Source organism: Lepidochelys kempii, chromosome 15 (assembly GCF_965140265.1).
Source record: "Lepidochelys kempii isolate rLepKem1 chromosome 15, rLepKem1.hap2, whole genome shotgun sequence".
In the NCBI taxonomy this organism is placed as follows: domain Eukaryota; kingdom Metazoa; phylum Chordata; order Testudines; family Cheloniidae; genus Lepidochelys; species Lepidochelys kempii.
In genome coordinates, this window is record NC_133270.1 from 16,712,280 (window position 1) to 16,730,479 (window position 18,200).

The window sequence follows — 18,200 nt, forward strand, 5'->3', positions numbered from 1 at the left end:
ACCCCTTCCCTGGCATTCCTCCGTGAGCAGTACCTTCCCTGCAGGTATTGATGAGAATCACTGTATGTCTTGTCCTCATACAACACTGTGCTGAGAGAAGTCTCATATGGTGTGTGTTAAGAATAGGCACCACCAACCTCAACCTCCTTTATTCTACCTGCCTGTGAAGACGAATTGCTCACAATGTGCTTTTATCCTTTAATTTTTCTGCTATTTGCGCCACTAGCAGCATACATTGCCCTGGGACTTGCCTTCCTCTGAAGGATCAGGTATGGGTTATTGCCAAAGACTGGATATTAAAAGTGTTATCAGACACTTCCATCACTACTTATTTAGGCCTAAATGGAAAGAGGACTATTTAACATCTCAGGGCCATACAAGGACTATTTAACATCTCAGGGCCATACAGTGGCCTGTATAAAACGAAGCTTGATCTTGCTCCTATTTCTAGAGAACAAATATCCACAACACAAACTGCCACCACAGTCTGCGACCTTGGGCGATAGTTTTAACGGACAGTCGAAGATTGAATGGCATGAAAACTAACCTGCCATCTTGTCTCAAATTTAAAAAGATCCCTCCCAGTTTTCTTTGAGGCACAATGGTTGAAGCTTCTATTACCATCATCATCCTATTCTATGCATAGAGGACTTCAGCTTCCAGTGCCATCTATTTATTACCTTTTATGGGCACAGTGATGCTGGTAAACCAGGTGCCAGCTCTTGCCAAGTCTGCAGGCACCAGCAGAGCACTGACAAATTCATAGCTGGAAGCCAGACCAGCTCACCTATATGTTAATATTGTTCAAGATAGGTGTTAGACTTGTAAAAATGCATTTAGATTCTATAAAATACTTGTAAGTTGCTGTATGCATTAATCTTACTTGAAATGTCTGTATTCCAAGATAAAATATAGGTTTTTTGACCTGGGTTAAGCCCTAAAAAGACATTCAATGCTGATAGATTACTATATCTGACACTTTTTGAATCGCAGACAAACTTCTTCATGTATATATGATTGCTTGCTTTAACCTGTAAAAAACCTTTCATTTCTTTTTCCTACTTTTTAGTTAAATTTATTACAGGCTACCAGTGTTGTCTTTGATAATGAAATCTAAGGTACAAATTGATCTGGGGCACGTGACTGGTCTTTTGGGTCTGGAAGTAGCCTGAATATTTTGCAATTTTTGATATAAGTGACCATTTATCACTAAGTCCAGCTTGCCTGGATGTCAAGATAGACTGGAAATCTCAAGGGGACTGATTGTGACTCCATGGTAAGACTGTTTCAGTGATCTAGGAGTTCACATTTGTTACTGGGTTGATGAAATCTAATAGAACATACTGCCAGTTTGGGGTGTCTGCCCTGAGGTTGGCACTCTTGGTCGTGAGCCACTCCAGACAGTCTGATAGGCAGTAACTTTACTTTTAAGATGAAAAGACTAAAGAGAATTAAAAAGCTGTAATCACGCACTAATTACTTTGGGGCTTCATCATTAAACATGAAGCACTATTTATTGTCATTAGCTTCTTATAGATCAAGGGCATACCTGAGATGTAGGTTTAATTGTTTAAATATTTCTTTGAATAGTTGTAAATGTCTAAGAGCAACTATTTTATGAAGTAGCTCTCATTCACTCCTTTTACGTTTTCACAAGCTAAACTTTACTGCCACATTCAGATTAATTGCTTGTCAAAGCCCCTTGATCATATGAAATATGGAAAAACAACAAAAGAAATGCAAAACAAAACCTGTAAATTGGTCCTAACAAGACTGCAGTGGAACAATAAATCAAAGGGATGTTTCAAAACTTTTGAAAATGCAAAATTGATAGGTTCTAAGAGAGTATTTAGTTGTTCATCCTGCATGCAGTTTGCAAAATGGCAACAAAAATTGAAGTCCCCTGTTGCCTGACTGCTTTTAACAAGGGCTATAAAATAAAATTTTGCCTCAAGGTAACAGAGAGGTTATTCGAGTTTGGTAGATCAATCAATATTTCAGTACCCATCAACTGCCAGATTAGTGTTCATTTCAACCCCCAATGTATGCAAGTGTGAGAGAGAAAGAGTTAGCCTGCGAGACTGCAGGCTTGCATCATGTAGAATTTCCAGAAGCTCCTGTACAGCTCTGGCTTCTTTTCTTTTTTCTCTTTTTCGTTTGTTGGTGCCAGTTTGGTGGCATTTGCTTTTGTGTCTCTTCAGAAGGAATCTCCAATGGAGGGGTCAATGGAACTAGATCCAGGTTACTGTACTCAAGATTTTAACTTATTTTAAATGATAAATAATGGAAATTAAGCAGACATCTTCATAGACGGACCAGGCTTGTATTCTAACTAGATCAACCCAGAAGAGGGGGGGAGGGGGAAGGAGGGAGACACAACAAATGACAAGTCATTATATGTCATAGCTAGAAATGACACACGCTTTCAAGGTTTAGAAAGCCAATGAGTGATTTCAACTGGAAAGAAATCCCTTGCTCTCAAGCACGGTTTTTCTCACAAGAACCAGTTCCTGCAAGCCTGATGTGGATGACAGAAGTTCCAGAATGCTTAGCAAAACGTGAGCTGTGACAGAAAGCAGAACATCTCCCACGAAAGTGGTTAGAGCAGAAGTAATCTGTGACTTGCCTCTCTAGTTGTGTTAAGGGTAATACATATGTTGTCTTCTTCCCTTCTTGTGGTTTGACACTACTAAATAATGGCCCAATTTTCATGCACTTCCTATGAAGTGCTGAGCACCCTTATCTCCCAGCTGGGTTCAACTGGGAGCAGAGCGTGCTGCATATCTCACCAGATTATACTTATTAGAAGCGGTATTCCTTCAGCAACATGGAACGACAGGCCCTAAGCCTCTTAGAACTGTAACCAGAGAGTTGATAATTTTAACATTCCTGTTTGGCAGATAGATACATTCGGGCCCTGCAAAATTCTCACAAATGTACTAGCCCATTTTCCCCTTGGTACTGGACGGGAAGACAACACAATATAGTCACAAAAACTGTCTCTTTACAAATAAAAATGCAACATAGCCCTTTGTAAGAGTCATCACTTTCTCTTTCTAAATATAATCTAAAATGAAGCTGCCCTGCAATTTGGGGAAAGGATCCTTGCACACAGAGCATATATCATTTTTCACATAGTGTTTGGTGACATATATTGCAGGGTTATCTGGTTTGTGGTAAACAAGCTGGTCTTCCCTAGGAAAGCCCACTGCCTCATGAGAGCCAACTTTTCTCCGAAGGGGCCCACTCAAACTCCCTGTCCCTCAGGATTCCAGGGAAGGGCTGTAAGAGCATTGACTGGGAGACACCAAATTCCTTTGGGAAAGTCATCTCCACACCCAGAATCAGAATTAAAAATTGAAAACCCAAGCTAGAGTTTTACACTCATTCCTTTTTTTTTTTTTTTTTTGCTTATGTTAAGTAATTTTGATTTCTTCTGATTATAAAAGGTTAGTTGTTCATGGAAAGACCACACTGATTGCAACTGTGCCTGTTTTTGCTGCTCAGTCATTCCAGAAGTTTATGCAGACTATTAGAGGTTAATATTTTATGCTTAAAATCAGGTTTCAGAGTAACAGCTGTGTTAGTCTGTATTCACAAAAAGAAAAGGAGTACTTGTGGCACCTTAGAGACTAACCAATTTATTTGAGCATAAGCTTTCGTGAGCTACAGCTCACTTCATCGGATGCATACTGTGGAAACTGCAGAAGACATTATATACACAGAGACCATGAAACAATACCTCCTCCCACCCAGCAGGAAAGTGGGGTGGGAGGAGGTATTGTTTCATGGTCTCTGTGTATATAATGTCTTCTGCAGTTTCCACAGTATGCATCCGATGAAGTGAGCTGTAGCTCACGAAAGCTTATGCTCAAATAAATTGGTTAGTCTCTAACGTGCCACAAGTACTCCTTTTCTTTATGCTTAAAATAAATCATTAAAATAACTGTAGAGAGGATAGCAAACATTCGGCAGGATTTTACCTTCCTTTGTGAGGTCTCCCCCTCTCAGGCACCCCTGCAGATGTCCTTCGGTTCACTGTGGAGTAATCTGGGTCCAGTTCATACCCTTCATCATCTACCCCAAGGCTGCGGTTATCGTCCTCCAGCCCATAAGGCTCTGGCTGGAAACGTTCTGGCTGGGAGCGATTCAAGTCAATGTTGCTGCCTGTTGGCACTTGGGGCTGGGCGATGGGACCATAGTTATCCCTTCTGCTTGGCAAGGTGAAACTACCATCCTCTGGCCGGTAACTGTTTCCTGGCATGTAAGCATAGCGAGGACGGTAGTTGATGCCACGGGACAAGCTGCCATAATTGTCAGCTAGGTCTCCGTAGCCATCGTGGCTGATAAAGGGGCGATACTGGCTATCGTGGCCGTCGGGATAAGAATCGTAGCTATTGTAAGATCTGGTCAACGTGGACGAAGCTTGTGGTGTGATGTAACGCTCACCATTCTTCATGTATCTTCTGTCTATTGAATCTGTGTAGCTGCCCATGGGAGAGGAGCTGTCCATTACAGGCAGGCCATCAGGCCCCAGGGGGACCTGGCGTACTGTTCTAGTGGTGACTGTTTTGACCATTTTTGTGACCTGTGAAGCAGAAACCAATACAGATGTTAACGTTTTCCTTCTGTCTGGCTCCAAGTTTTAGGATGAGTACAAGGGAAATTCCTCGTGAGGAGATCTAAAACTAGACTAGAAAACACTAGAAAACATACTGCAAGTGAAATCCTGGCAGGCAGTAGGTTACCTAATGACTTATAAAATTCCATACCAGCCTTAGGATGCTGTTTTAGCAATTAGAAAATTGAGCTTATATGAAGGTGGAGCGTCAAAGGGGACAGAATTTAAGGTTGTTAATATTCTAGTTACAAATAATACAACCTTTTCTCCCTTAAGCTCCACTCCTCTACCCCTCATACCGAACCCCTACAAAAAACCATTGACTGCTCTCCGTTACATGGCGTTATTTTAGATTGCCACCAGTGTAAGACGGTCATTATTGCAGCCATCCCAAACTGTACCCATCTAGATCACCTTTTGCAGAGTTTCAGACACTTCTATTGAAGTTATGTTTATGCACAGTATTACTTTTGTTTTCATATGATTTTTTCCTCCTTATAAATCCTGTTTATTCCAACCTCAAGTGGGTTTAGACTGTTTGGGTATTTCACTCTGATCATCCAAAGACATGAAAAAATAAATACAAGGAGACCAAAAAGAGTCAAAGGTGTAAACATGACCCAGTCACAGCCCAACATTAAACAATGTTAAGCGAGGTTCAGGGTTTGGCATACAGAAATTTCACCCAATGTAGTACTATGGCCAACACACTAGGAACCTTCATTAAAGATACAGAAAACACTTTATGTTTCAAATGCCTTAACTATTAAATAAAGCTTTCATTTTAACAACATCTCTTCGTCTCTTTAGCTGGAGAGAGTATTTAGAACAGGGGTGGGCAAACTTTTTGGCCTGAGGGCCACATCTGGGAATAGAAATTGTATGGCGGGCCAAGAAAGCACAGAAAATTGGGGTTAGGGTGTGACGGGGGGTTAGGGCTCTGCTTGGTGGTGTGAGCTCTGGGGTGGAGCTGGGGATAAGGAGTTTGGGATAGAGAAGGGTGCTCTGGGCTGGGATCAAGGGGTTAGGAAGGCAGGAGGGGTAGGAGTGCGGGAAGGGGTGCAGGTTCTGGCTGGGGGTGTGAGCTCTGGGGTGAGGCTGGGATGAGCCGTTTGGGGTGCAGGGTGCTCCGGACTGGGATCAAGGGGTATGAAGAGCAGGAGGGGGACGGGAGGTTGGGGCACGTGGAGAGGCTCAGGGATGCAGGCTCCAAGCGGCGCTTACTTCAAGCAACTCCCAGAGCAGGGGCATGTTTCTTTCTCCAGCTCCTAGGCAGAGGCGCTGCCAGGTGGCTCTGCATGGTGCTCCATCTACAGGCACCACCCCTGCAGCTCCTATTGGAGCACAGGAGGGGGCCATTGGTGCATGTAGGAGCCAGAGTGGGGCCTTGCCGTGGCTTCCAGGAGCCGCGTGGTGCGGCCCCGACCCAGTGCCCTGGCTGGAGTGCCGGAGCAGGGCAAGGCCCAGACCCCACTCCCCAGTGGGAGTTCGCAGGCCGGTTTAAAATGGTTCGTGGCCTGCATCCAGCCCGCAGGCGGTAGTGTGCCCACCCCTGATTTAGAAGGAAAAATTACTTTGTCAGACAGTCTCTTTAATGGTATTAAAGATGGTAATAATGGTCCTTTTGGGAGAAAGAGAAAAAGTTAATTGAGATAGGCTAGAGCTGTCATTGCTGCTTTTGTTGAAGTCCAATCTTATTTCCTATAAAGACAAAACAAGACCAACATGCATAAAGGGGTCAGGAATAGAACAGCAAAGATAGAAAACACAGTTTCTGTCTCTGGAGTTGACTAATTTACAACCTCATTGCTGAAAACAGCAGGCACATCACATGGTCTTGTCTTAGCCACCCTGAGACCTGACAAACTTATACCAGCTTCCAGCTGTTTAGGGCATTGCATCAGCTGCCTCTTTCTGGTCACAAGCTTACTGCTGCATTGCAAAATATAGTCTTGCTACCTGCAGTAGCAAGTGGCTAATATACACTATTTTAAAGCTATACTAGTACAAGGAAGATATTGTTGCTCATATAAGGAGGTTATAGAGTAATGTAATTTCTGTCATTAGAAACACTGGGGTGAGAGGGAGAATACACTAGCTTATATTACCCGTTGGAAAAGAACAAAAATAAATGAGAGATTTTTTAAACCAAATATTAGAAACTATGGAGAGAGAGTTAAAAGGATAAGTGTAAGTATGTTATACTTTTCTTAATCTAAACTGCATAATGCTGTATATACATGGAGTAAAATAGCAGATATTAAATCTGTTTCTGGTATGTTCAATGGCTCAGAAGCCCACATTGAGAGATTTTGATTTACAGCCTTTGATTAAAAAAATATTGATCACTGACCAGATTAGCCAAGCCACTGTTAAAACAATACTAGAGCACATCTTTTGAAGCAGCTCCAGACATATCCTCCAGCCAGATGTTTTGACACAAAGCGTGAACAGGAAAATTTCACCCAAACAGCATTTTCCCCAGAGACATCTGCAGCCAAATGATACTTCAGCCTAATGAAATAATGAAGTCCTGTACGTCTGTAAAATGGCAAGAATGGCTCCCCACCAACAGCATAATTAAACAGCATCATGAACCAAATATCAACAGGATCTTTTCTGTCATTAGGACAAGAGCTGAAGGAAATTCCTTCAGCGTCCTGAGGGTTTGCCTTAGTAATTAGTGTCCTCCCTGCAGTTTAATCTATTTTTGTGTTCTGGTAAGCTAAAAGAAAGAGAACCACACCTAAAAGAGAAATAATAGTATCACTGAATTAATAGGATCTGGCCGTTCATTTTTGTTTCATGGTATTTGCACGACACAATCAGAAGTTTTATGTATTAACATCAGCGTCATCCAATAAAAGGAGCTTCTACAGAAAAAGAGAGCATAGGTTAAAATAAGTACTGCAAATAACTTAGGGAGCTGTTAGTATCTGGATATGAAAGTAAGCAGTATATTTAAGTACCATCCTCTCCAACTCCAAACACAAAACTATATTAAAGTGCTAGAAAACAATCTCTCAGGGTTGGTGCATGCGGGGACTTTTCTATAGCAGCAAGACACAACGTTACAGTTTTTGGTAGCCTTGAATTTTCAGAGCAGAATCCAGGAACAAGATACAGTGAGAGAGGGTTAAAGTAGTTTTAAAAAGATTTCTGCATACTGAAAGACAGCAAGGGCAATCCTACTGGGTGCAAAAAGTGGGGTCCCCTCTTTTTAGCTCTCCTAAGAACATAAATAGCAACTATACGCTCACAAAACTTTTACTCTCTGCACTATTAAACACAAGTCAGGTAGCATCCTAGAACGCTGATTTGTGTTTTTAAGAATCCTGTTGCCACATGTGTGCAATTTCTGTTTGTAATGTTTAATTTATTCCTAAAATTATCAACATCAGACACAATGTGAGACAGCCAATACACGCATGGGTGGGCTATGACTATAGCACAAAAAGTGGGAAACAGGTTTTGATCCACAGAACAGAAGATCCTTGGTACCAAAAGAAAAAAGAAGGGGGGGAGGGGAAGGTTATGCAGAGGGAAGAGGACACAATGAACATCCACATCTGCCAAAAAAATTCCATTGTCAATTCTCTTGGAGCTTGTCTAATTTCCCCCTTCACGTTCATTTTTTTGCTGCAGAATGAAATAATTCTTATTTGGAAGATAAAAGAAAATAGCATTTGTTTTTCTCTAGCAAAGCTGCTTACAAAGCTTCTGTAAAAAATTAAGATCCAAATTATTTTATATATTTAAGGTTACAACCAAAACATTTTAAAATCAGTTCTTCAGCAACTTATTATGCATTATTTAGTATGTGTGTTAAGGTAGCATTTAGAGGTCTCAGCCAAGATTGGTAGGTATCCTGCTGGTACCCGACATACATTAGTGTCCCCAGGGATATTTTGATCTTTGAAATAAGCACATGTACAATGTTACATACTCTGTGTCTTTCGTCTGTTATAGCCATAATGCCCATAGCACTCTTTTAGAATAGTTATATAAATAATTATAATGTGTCTGCTAGTCATGCAAACCATCCTAGAACCCAGAAGGCAACAACCATGTGGAAGCAGATTAAACATAATGGTGCTAGCACAATTTCAACCCCAGTGTTTGCCAAAAGCCATGTGATTCCCAACCAACACCTGAAAGAATTGGGACATCCAGAAAGACCCTGTACAGATCAACCAAAAGGAACATTCTTCCATTTGTGTATTAATGTCAATCTTTATCTTAGCATAACCAGTGGTAAAATAATGAAAAATCAAGGTGGTTTTCTCTGTACAGGGTCTATTTCCAGAGAAGGGATAACAGGAGTTTCTACTAGTATCTCTGTCACAGGGAGGAAGTGCATCTAGTGATTGTTTTAACTCCTTTTCTCACCTGCAGCACAATGAAAGGAAGCTTTTAGAAACAACTAGTCAGAACACAAAGCAAGTTCCATTTATTAGGCTTCTAATCAAGAAAAAACCAAAAAACAAACAAACAAAAAAACCAACCCTCACTGCAGGAAATTTAACTCAATGGAATGTTTCATCCATATTCCCTTCAGGGACACAGCCAGAGTTGACAGGCTGATAATGTAGCAAGATCCTCTCCTTATATATTTTTGTTCCCCTGATACGAATACACTAATAATAAAGACTAAAAGCCATCCCAATTGAGATCTACCACATGCTGCACCTTTTATTCTAAAGCATGCCAAAGCTCTTCACAGACCACGGGCCCAACCTAGCACAATACTTACTGGCCCAAACAGTCCCATTAAATTCAACGGGACTCCTCATCTGAACCACTGATTTTTCAGTTTGATGGATGAACAGAATAGATTTGGCTTGTTTCAAACAAACTGAATTTTGTTTCGTTTTTCTTTATACCGAAGTAGTTTTGTTTGGGTCCCATGAAACGTTTCAAGATTCATTTCAAAATGACATTTCTAAAATGTTAAAATGATAAAAAACCCATTTCAACTTTTGGGTTTTTTCGTCTGAAACTATTTGCTGAATTTGACCCAAAACTTGCATTTTTCAGCAGATTTACTAATAAACTGAAGAACTTTGCCTAACTCTATTTCTAAGTTTCTGCAAGATCAGGCCCTATATACATACATATACACTTTACCAACCACTGCAACACAGTTCCCTCTGTGGTAGAGATGGTTTAACAAGCCATAGTAGCATTATGTAACATTTCGGAGCAGGAAGTGAAGAATCAGTACACTTAATCAACTGAAAGTATATCCTCAGTCCTCTTAAAAGAAAAATAGAGATATTCCACACATTTGCGAGAAGCAAAAGAATGGGGAAAAACAGGTGAGCACACTGTGCATGATGAGCACAACTGCCACAGCATTGGGCTTGTTACTGGTCAGCCAACTGTTCAACTCTTATCCTGGAAGGTCTACAATTTGTATTATGGGAATGCCTAAAGGCTCCACCCAGGAAGACACTCTCTGATACACTCAAATGTAGTTTTTGGATGGATTACCTAGTCTAGAAGTTCTCAGCCTTTTCCATACGGTGACTCCATAGTACATCAGAAAAAAGACTTTTCTTTGGGACAATTCTCCATAAAGAGAGGGTGGTTTCAGCTCCCTAGAGCTTGTTCACAATCCCCAGGCTGAGAATTGCTGATCTAATCTAGGTTAGATTTAAATTAAAGTGAGGGTAGAATTTTCAAAAGTGCCTAAACCCCATTTTCAAAAGGTATTTGGGTATTGCTCTGCTCAGCGTTGACTTAGGAAGTCTAACAATCATTGCCAAAAAGGAATTCCTAAATTACTTTCAAATATGAGCTTTAGGCTTCCTAAATTAGGGCATGCCTAAAAGATGAGTTAGTGTGAAGCAAACTGGGATGGAAATCTACAACACTCCCGTGTGCCCCACACTCAACTGACCATGTGAACTCTGCTGTTGTGTATTTAAAGTCCCTTAGTGTGCTGTCCACATGGACAGCTAGTGCACAGCATGCTGGAGTGCTGTAGATTTACATCTGAGCTTACCATACAATAAGCATTCACGCAAACCTCCCTGTGGGCACTTTTGAAATTGTATTTCAAATCCAGCTAGATAATATTTTTTTAAAAATGAAAATGTCAATTAAATTGTGTATTTGTCAGCCTTGACACTATTTACAAGGTAACAATTTTTTATATTTAATTTGAGGCCTATGTAGTATAGCAATATTTCCTCCAGTTCTCTTTCTGGAAATGCATTTGCCAACAGAACCCAACGGAAACATTTATACTTCAAAAACCTGCATGCTTTTCTTTCCTGCCTTGAAGTCACAGGAACAGCAAATGAGAAAACAAACTGGAAAAAAAACAAACCAAACGACAGCAATTATTGTAAATGACCCCAAATTAGAGGTGACTGGATAGATAAGCTCAGAGTGCATATTAGTGCCTCAAAGCATGTGAAGTGCAAACATTAATACAGAGAAAGATCCTATCACGATTTTGTTTAAACGGCTTGCCTGTGTACAAATGAAGCCACTTGATTAAGTAGTGCCTATAATTCCTACATTCCATGTTGTGGGGTTTTAAAAAAAACAAAAACAAAAAAGACAGCTCAGATTAATTAAATATTTTATAGAAACTGACCGGACAAGAGAGAGTTTGTGTCATACAATAGAAACAGGAAAGAAGGAAGAATTCAAGGATAAAAACACTGACATTTCCAAGTGCTTATTTTTGAACTATAGACTGTAAAATTATCAGGCCAAATGGGTTCAAGGCTTTACCTTTCTGTTAAATGCTGGGTAAGAACCGACCCTGCACAGTTTCAAAAAGGCAGTTCAAACTTTCCCCCTCTTCCACTTAAATTTGACATTTTCAAAGAGGCCTAAGCGAGTGAAGTACTCAACTCCCACTGAAACTCATTCCTGCTGCAGTGCCTACCTCCCCTTAAAGCCCTTTCAAAAAACTCTGCTTAAGTGTATGGCTGTACTGTGGAGCTAAGTGCCACCTCAGGAATCTAGGGCTTAAATCACAAGCCCTTTCAATCCCCACAATGGGAGGAGCAGGTATTCCATCCCTTGGCAAGATCAGGCCCCTGGTGAGCACTGAAAAGCATGAGGCAGAGTGTGTATGTTCTCAATGGATGGCTTTTATTTTTAAACACAAAAACCAAATAAAGAAGCCTATCTAAAAACATAGGTACATTGTTTTATACAAAAAGAGGATCAAAATCTCTCTTGGAAAGCATTTAGCATTCCAATGCATAGGAGAATAAATATCCAGAAATGGAGAAAAGAACATTTTATATATATCTAAAACCCCACAGAAATAATTTGGCTTACTTTATTCAGTGCTCTTCAACCACTTAAGAACAGGCTTCATTTAATCTGCCGCAGTATTCCTATGCTAGAAACTAAATGTGGTAGCTTCCTCCCCAAGGTGACCTTCACTGTTTTAATGTTCTAGATATTTGCCTTCCAGGATAGATTGTAAAGTTGAGATGGAGTATATCAGATACATCCTTTGTGCCGTGAATGATATGCAAAGACCAAGCCAGCAAGGTACGTACACTAAACAAAGAGAAATAGTTTGGAGAGCAATCACAGAAAGTACATTTCAAAATGCGGAATGAAAGAAGGTGTTCTCCATTTAAAAGATGGCAATTATTGAGTTCTATTAACCCTTCTTCTTAACACAACTCACCGCAATAGGAAGTTTTAAAGAGAAGAAGCAGAAGAAAGGAAAAGCACAATGTCAAATTTCAGTGCCTCTGAGTTGAGGCTATTTACTTTAATTATACTTTGAAAAAGACAGTAGCATATTATGGACCTGAAACAACAGGTATAAAAGAGAGCACAAGGGAACAGTATTGTGCAGGAGCATTCACATTTACATCAGCCACTACATTTTAATTCTAGCCCTAAGTCTCAAATGCAAAATTAAAGTGAATAAAGCCTTCAACTACCAGAAGTGGGGTTCCAAAGAGGATGGAGCTAGGCTGTTCTCAGTGGTGGCAGCTGATAGACCAAGAAGCAATGGTCTCAAGTTGCAGTGGGGAAAAACTTTTTCACTAGGAGGGTGGTGAAACACTGGAATGCGTTACCTAGGGAGGTGGTGGAATCTCCTTCCCTAGAAGTTTTTAAAGGTCAGGCTTGACAAAGCCCTGGCTGGGATGATTTAGTTGGGGTTGTTCCTGCTTTGAGCAGGGGGTTGGATTAGATGACCTCCTGAGGTCTCTTCCACCCCTAATCTTCTATGATTCTATGAAAAGGAATCGAAAACCTAAAAGTTAAAATGCACTCTCAATCTGTGGAACCCAAAAGCATGTTCTAAATAGCACATCAAATTAAGTAATACCAGCGTGAGTTAGTCATGCCAGTCACAGAAACACAGCCAAAATGGTCTCTGAAGAGGTATCCAAAGGTAGGAAGTGGGACCCTGGAAAGCTCCTCGAATGCATTTGGCTGGTGGAGGAGCAGATCATTGGGTTCTCTGGTCTTTAAGACACTGCATTCAGCATAATAGTCAACCTGGCACTGCTGCTCCCTTGAAAGAAAATCTGATTGGGGGAAGTGGCTGGCAAGGCACTTCCCAGAAGAACATTCCCTGCTGTGAGGGTGAAAGGAAGCCTTGCCCTAGGTATGAAGGCTCAGCCTAAGGCAAAGAACAAAGGGTTGTAGTTTGGAAAAAACACTACAACAAGCTCACTGGCAATCAATTAACTCCAGGTAAAAAGCCTAGTGTAGACATACCCTGAAGCTCCTGTCTGATGGAGGAAGGCATCAGAGCCTGCAGTTGGAGACCTACATGGGGGGGTGGGAGTGGAGGAGGGAAATGGGGCAGAACTGAACTGGCGACTGATGGTTTGTCTGGAAATCTAGAGGGAAATTGATTGGATCATGGGAGGGAAAATAGGTATGTAAAGCGGAACATGATCTGTGCCAGTGCATGGTCGGAGAAAGTCGCAGATGAGGGAAGGGTTAAAATTGGGCTTGAGCCCATTTTGCATAGCATTGTGGGGGTGGGGTGGGGGGGAATTGCAAGGGAAGGTAATGAGCTCCTGGCTGACAGGTGTGGGGAGCGGGATGTAGAGCATGTATATATAGACATAAAACAGGAACCATGTCTATTTTTAATACCACTTTTATTAAAGTAATGCATTAAACATTACATAAAATAGATTTAACGTTTGTGTGTCTGAAGACAGTCCTAATTCTAGTGTATGAAATACTGTTCTTTTAAAAGGGATGCAAAAAAGTGAGTGTACACTTTAAGCAGGGCTAGAGTCAATGTTTTAAGCCGCTGGGGTGATAGCAACTCCTTAGGACTCTTGCTAGTGGTAGTTTTCTAGGGGGGTGTACTGAATTAGCATATCCATACACTGCCATATCCTCTCCCCATCCAACACCACGCTCACCTGGGGAGTTGCATTGGCCCTCGGGGAGCTCCCTAACACAGGGGAAGGTTAACAATTCCCTGCACTGCTGCAAGCACTCCCTCCAGCCTGATTTTCCGCTGCTAGGAGTCCTGGGCCAGGATGTGTGAAAGCCGCTCTAAGTGAATCTATGTCAGCTTTTCATTATTATTTTATTATTGTAGTACTCAGCGTATATGCAATGTGCCCAGCCATTTGATGGTGTCATCATCAGCCAGGTGGAGAGCAGGCAGTCTGTTGTCAAAACAAGTGGGCACTCATCAAGGATGTGACAGTCTGAATTGACCGCAGCTGCATCACGGGTCATTAGAAAACCCTCATTCAAAGAGACTGGCCACACAGTTGCCCTGTCCCATTCAAAACCGGTTCCGAGATGACCACAGGTACCTTGGCAGATTAAACCCTGGTGGACACATGGTTGGGTCAGTGACAAGAGAGCGATTAACAACGGTCATCACTGACCAATTGTTGCGCCAAACAGATTCCACTGTCGCAAATGCCCATAAAGGGCATCGCGAAGACAGGTGAGCTGGTGGGTGGTACTATCGTTGTGCCCGTTGCTCTAGTATCTAAGCCCTTCACAGTCTTCAGTGTATTCATCCTCACCGTGTGAGAAGGGGAAGTCCCATTATTTCCGACTGAGGCACGGAGAGACGGACTGACTTGTCACAAGTCACACAGGAGGCCTGCGGTAGAGCAGGGAATCGAACCTCGGTCTCTGGAGTCCCAGGCTAGTATCTCAACCTCTGGGAGGAAGGACAGTCTATGGTACAAGACTGGGAGTCAGAAGATCTGGAAAATCTGCCCACACACTTCCGGTGGGACTGTGCCTCCATCTCATCTGTGCAGTGGGGACAGTATTTCCACACCTCACAGGGGTAACCACGAAACCGATTTCTTTGAGAGATGCTCAGATACCGCAATGACGGGAGCTATAAAAACACCTAACTAAAATAATGCCAATCGACTTCCAGAGCAAAGCACTGCAAATGAACTGCAACTCTGTCTCCATTTTTGCATTTGCTACCAAGCCAACTATAAGCTGAAGACCACTTGGATTTCTAAGTGGCTGTTAAAAATCTAAACCATATTAAAATATAGAATTAAAAAGTATACACTTTCAAAGATAACTGTGATCCCTTTAAAACCACATTGCCTTTTCTGACCGAATTACACGTGGTTTGGCCAACCTGCATTTTGGACATTTCAACATCACTTCTTGAATCAAAATTGGACTTTAACAGAACTATTCCTTTAGTAAAATGGCTCTTCTACGTTCCAAAATTTCCCTGGCTTTAGTACATAGACTGAAGCGGATTTAACAGTGACATAAATTAAAAGACCATACGGAGGCAGATTAGGGTTTTGTGGGGCCTCAGCAAGGCTTAAACCATGTCAATTTTCTACTCAATTTTATAATGCTTGGGATGTACCTGAAATAGGTTTATTCCTTGATATCACATGTTAATTTAAACATCTTTTTCTGTATAGGATTTTCTTCAGAGCATGGGGAAAAAGGTATGTATGTGAGAGCGTGAGAGAGAACAGGTACAGTATTTGTTTAAGGTATGTGAGGAAGATGGTGAAATAGCAGGTATACCATGTGTGACAGGGTCAGGCCAGATGGCTACAAAAGAGTGGTCGAAGGTAGATACATTAGTTCCAGGTTAAGCAGGTCCCTTTTCCCTGGGTAAAACAGGGACTATTCCAGAACACTCAGGAACTTTCTAGAACTAATTAAGGCAGGCAGGCTAATTAGGACACCTGCAGTCAATTTGGAAGCTGTTAGAATTAATTAAGGCTAATCCGGGCACCTGGTTTTAAAAAGGGTCTCTCTCCAGTTACTGAGGTGCGCACAAGGAGCTGAGAGTGAGAGGGCGTGCTGCTGGAGGACTGAGGAATACAAATGCTATCTGGCATCAGGAGGAAGGCCATGTGGTGAAGATACAGAAGGTGTTGGGAAGAGACCATGGGGAAGTAGCCCAGGGAGTTGTAGCTGTCACACAGGTGTTACACAAAACTCTGTAGACAGCTGTGATCCACAGGGCCCTGAGCTGGAACCCGGAGTAGAGGGCAGGCCCAGGTCCCCCACCATCCCCCCAACTCCGTATTGGATACAGGAGGAGTTGACTTGGACTGTGGGTCCCACCAGCGGGGAAGGTCCCTGGCCTGTCCCCTGACCCACTAGGTGGACCAGCAGAGACTGTGGGGATTGTTCTCCTTCCTTTTCCCCATGCTGGCCAACAATGAGGTTATCTGAGTGACCATCAGATTTGAGCCACGAAAGTGGCCAAACTGAGAGCTACTGTGAATCTCTGAGGCAAGCACAATCCACCAATAAGCGCAGGACCCACCAAGGTAGAGAAGGAACTTTGTCACACATGTAAGAGAAGATTACACTCTTCACGCTATGAGAACAAACACGTTGCTTATCAGCAGTATGACTATTTTGGACAAACTATATCATCCATGTGGCACCCTTATCTAACAGCCATTGTATGGAAAGGAGGCCTCTGCGATTTTTTACAAACTACATTAACCTAAGCCGTGCAAAGAGATACAATGGTAGATGTGACCTAAAGGGTGGAGTCTCAAAATTATGCATTATAATTAGTTTATTAAAAAAGTTACTCCATTTCATCAGCATCTAAATTTATTACTTCCTCCCTGTATACTTTTTTTTGCTAGAAAAAAAAAGACAATATACTGAGTTCAGATCATTTAAAGATGTAAGGCACTGTTTTTAAATCTTAAAATACGGAACTATAAATCCCTCAAATAAAATGGGAGGAGGTGGAGGTGGTTTTTAAATCCTATATATGAACTTACTGGGAAAGGCCAGGGGTTTTTTGGACCATCTAAAGGTGCATTTAGAACAGCCAAAAGAACACACTCCTCAAAATCCTCAAACAGTGTAAACTTGTGCAGCTCTGTTGACTTTAGCAGAATTGTGCCCCTTTAGTTTGAGATCTGACTCTCTGAACTGATATCTTAAGGGATTGCAATTTTGGAATGCCAGTAAACACATGCAAGTGTCCAACAAGGTGACTTCTGTACAACTTTTTTTGGCTGTCCATTTATGTCCAAACTAAGGGGGAAAACAGCTGGACAATCTCGTTTTAATGAATGCTGTTTAATAGTTTTAAAAATAGAAACACCTTTGACCCTTCACTGGACCAAACCCTAGTAAAGATGTCAGCGTAACTGTGGAGGTCCAGAACTTTAGATACAATGCTATTCTAAGAGTTCTGCAAAGCATCCCAGAGAGCTCCAAACACACAAAACTTGTCCCACAGAAAACAGAAACTAACCTGAGACAAGACAAAGTGAGGGGAGTAAACAAGAGCAGAGTGAATGAAGGGGAAGGCAGGCCAGTAGTAACATCTATATTCATAATAACCTACATGGTATTGACAGAGACCATACTGAATCAAACCTGTGTAAGGCCCCGTGTTTGTCATGGAAGTCATGGATTCCGTGACTTTCCATTTCTGCAGCAGCCCGGTGCGGCTGACCTGGGAGCTGCCTGAGCATTCAGGCAGCCCCTGGGCCAGTCGCACGGGCTGCTGCTGGGACAGTCTCAGGCTCCCCCCATCCGCCAGCAGCAGGAGTTTGGGTGAGCGTGGGGTGGGGTGTGTGGGGCGATGCTTACCTGGTGGGGACCTCCCTGGAAGGGAGACAGTAACTCCCCTCCCTCAGCTCCTAGCTCCACGTGCTGCCTCCGCCCATAGCCATTGCCCCCACAGCTCCCAGTGGCCGCGGTTCCCAACCATGGGGAGCTGCAGAACCCGGGCTTGGGGTGGAGCAGCAGCAGCACGTGGAGCTTGGGTCGCCACTTCCCAGGAGCTGGGTATGAAGCCTGTCCCATCCCCACACCACTGCTTCTCCCCCATCCCCCCGGGCTGCACCCCCTCTCCATCACCCACTGTGCCCCCCGGGCCATGCCCCCCCAGCATCTGCAGTGCCCCCAGGGCCGCGCCACCCCCCAAGTTTTAATCACTGGTATTTTTAGTAAAAGTCATGGACAGGTCATGGGCTGTGAATTTTTGTTTCCTGATCATGACCTGTCCATGACTTTTACTAAAAATACCAGTGATTAAAACGTGGCCTTACTCATGTGCAATTGTGATATTTAAAACAACTGGAAACTGGAAAACTATTTTCTGAGGAACAAAGCAATA

At 42.3% G+C, this 18,200-nt stretch overlaps 1 protein-coding gene across 16 annotated transcripts in view; it reads right to left on the minus strand.

Annotated features, from left to right (window-relative positions):
- The window catches only part of ARVCF (ARVCF delta catenin family member), a 543,783-nt gene that overhangs the window by 124,091 nt on the left and 401,492 nt on the right, over positions 1 to 18,200 (minus strand). For all 16 annotated transcript variants that reach the window (XM_073313189.1, XM_073313188.1, XM_073313184.1 and 13 more), the window contains one exon: positions 3,984 to 4,588. In XM_073313189.1, the coding sequence (XP_073169290.1) occupies positions 3,984 to 4,588 (605 nt within the window). The remainder of the gene's footprint in view (positions 1 to 3,983; positions 4,589 to 18,200) is intronic.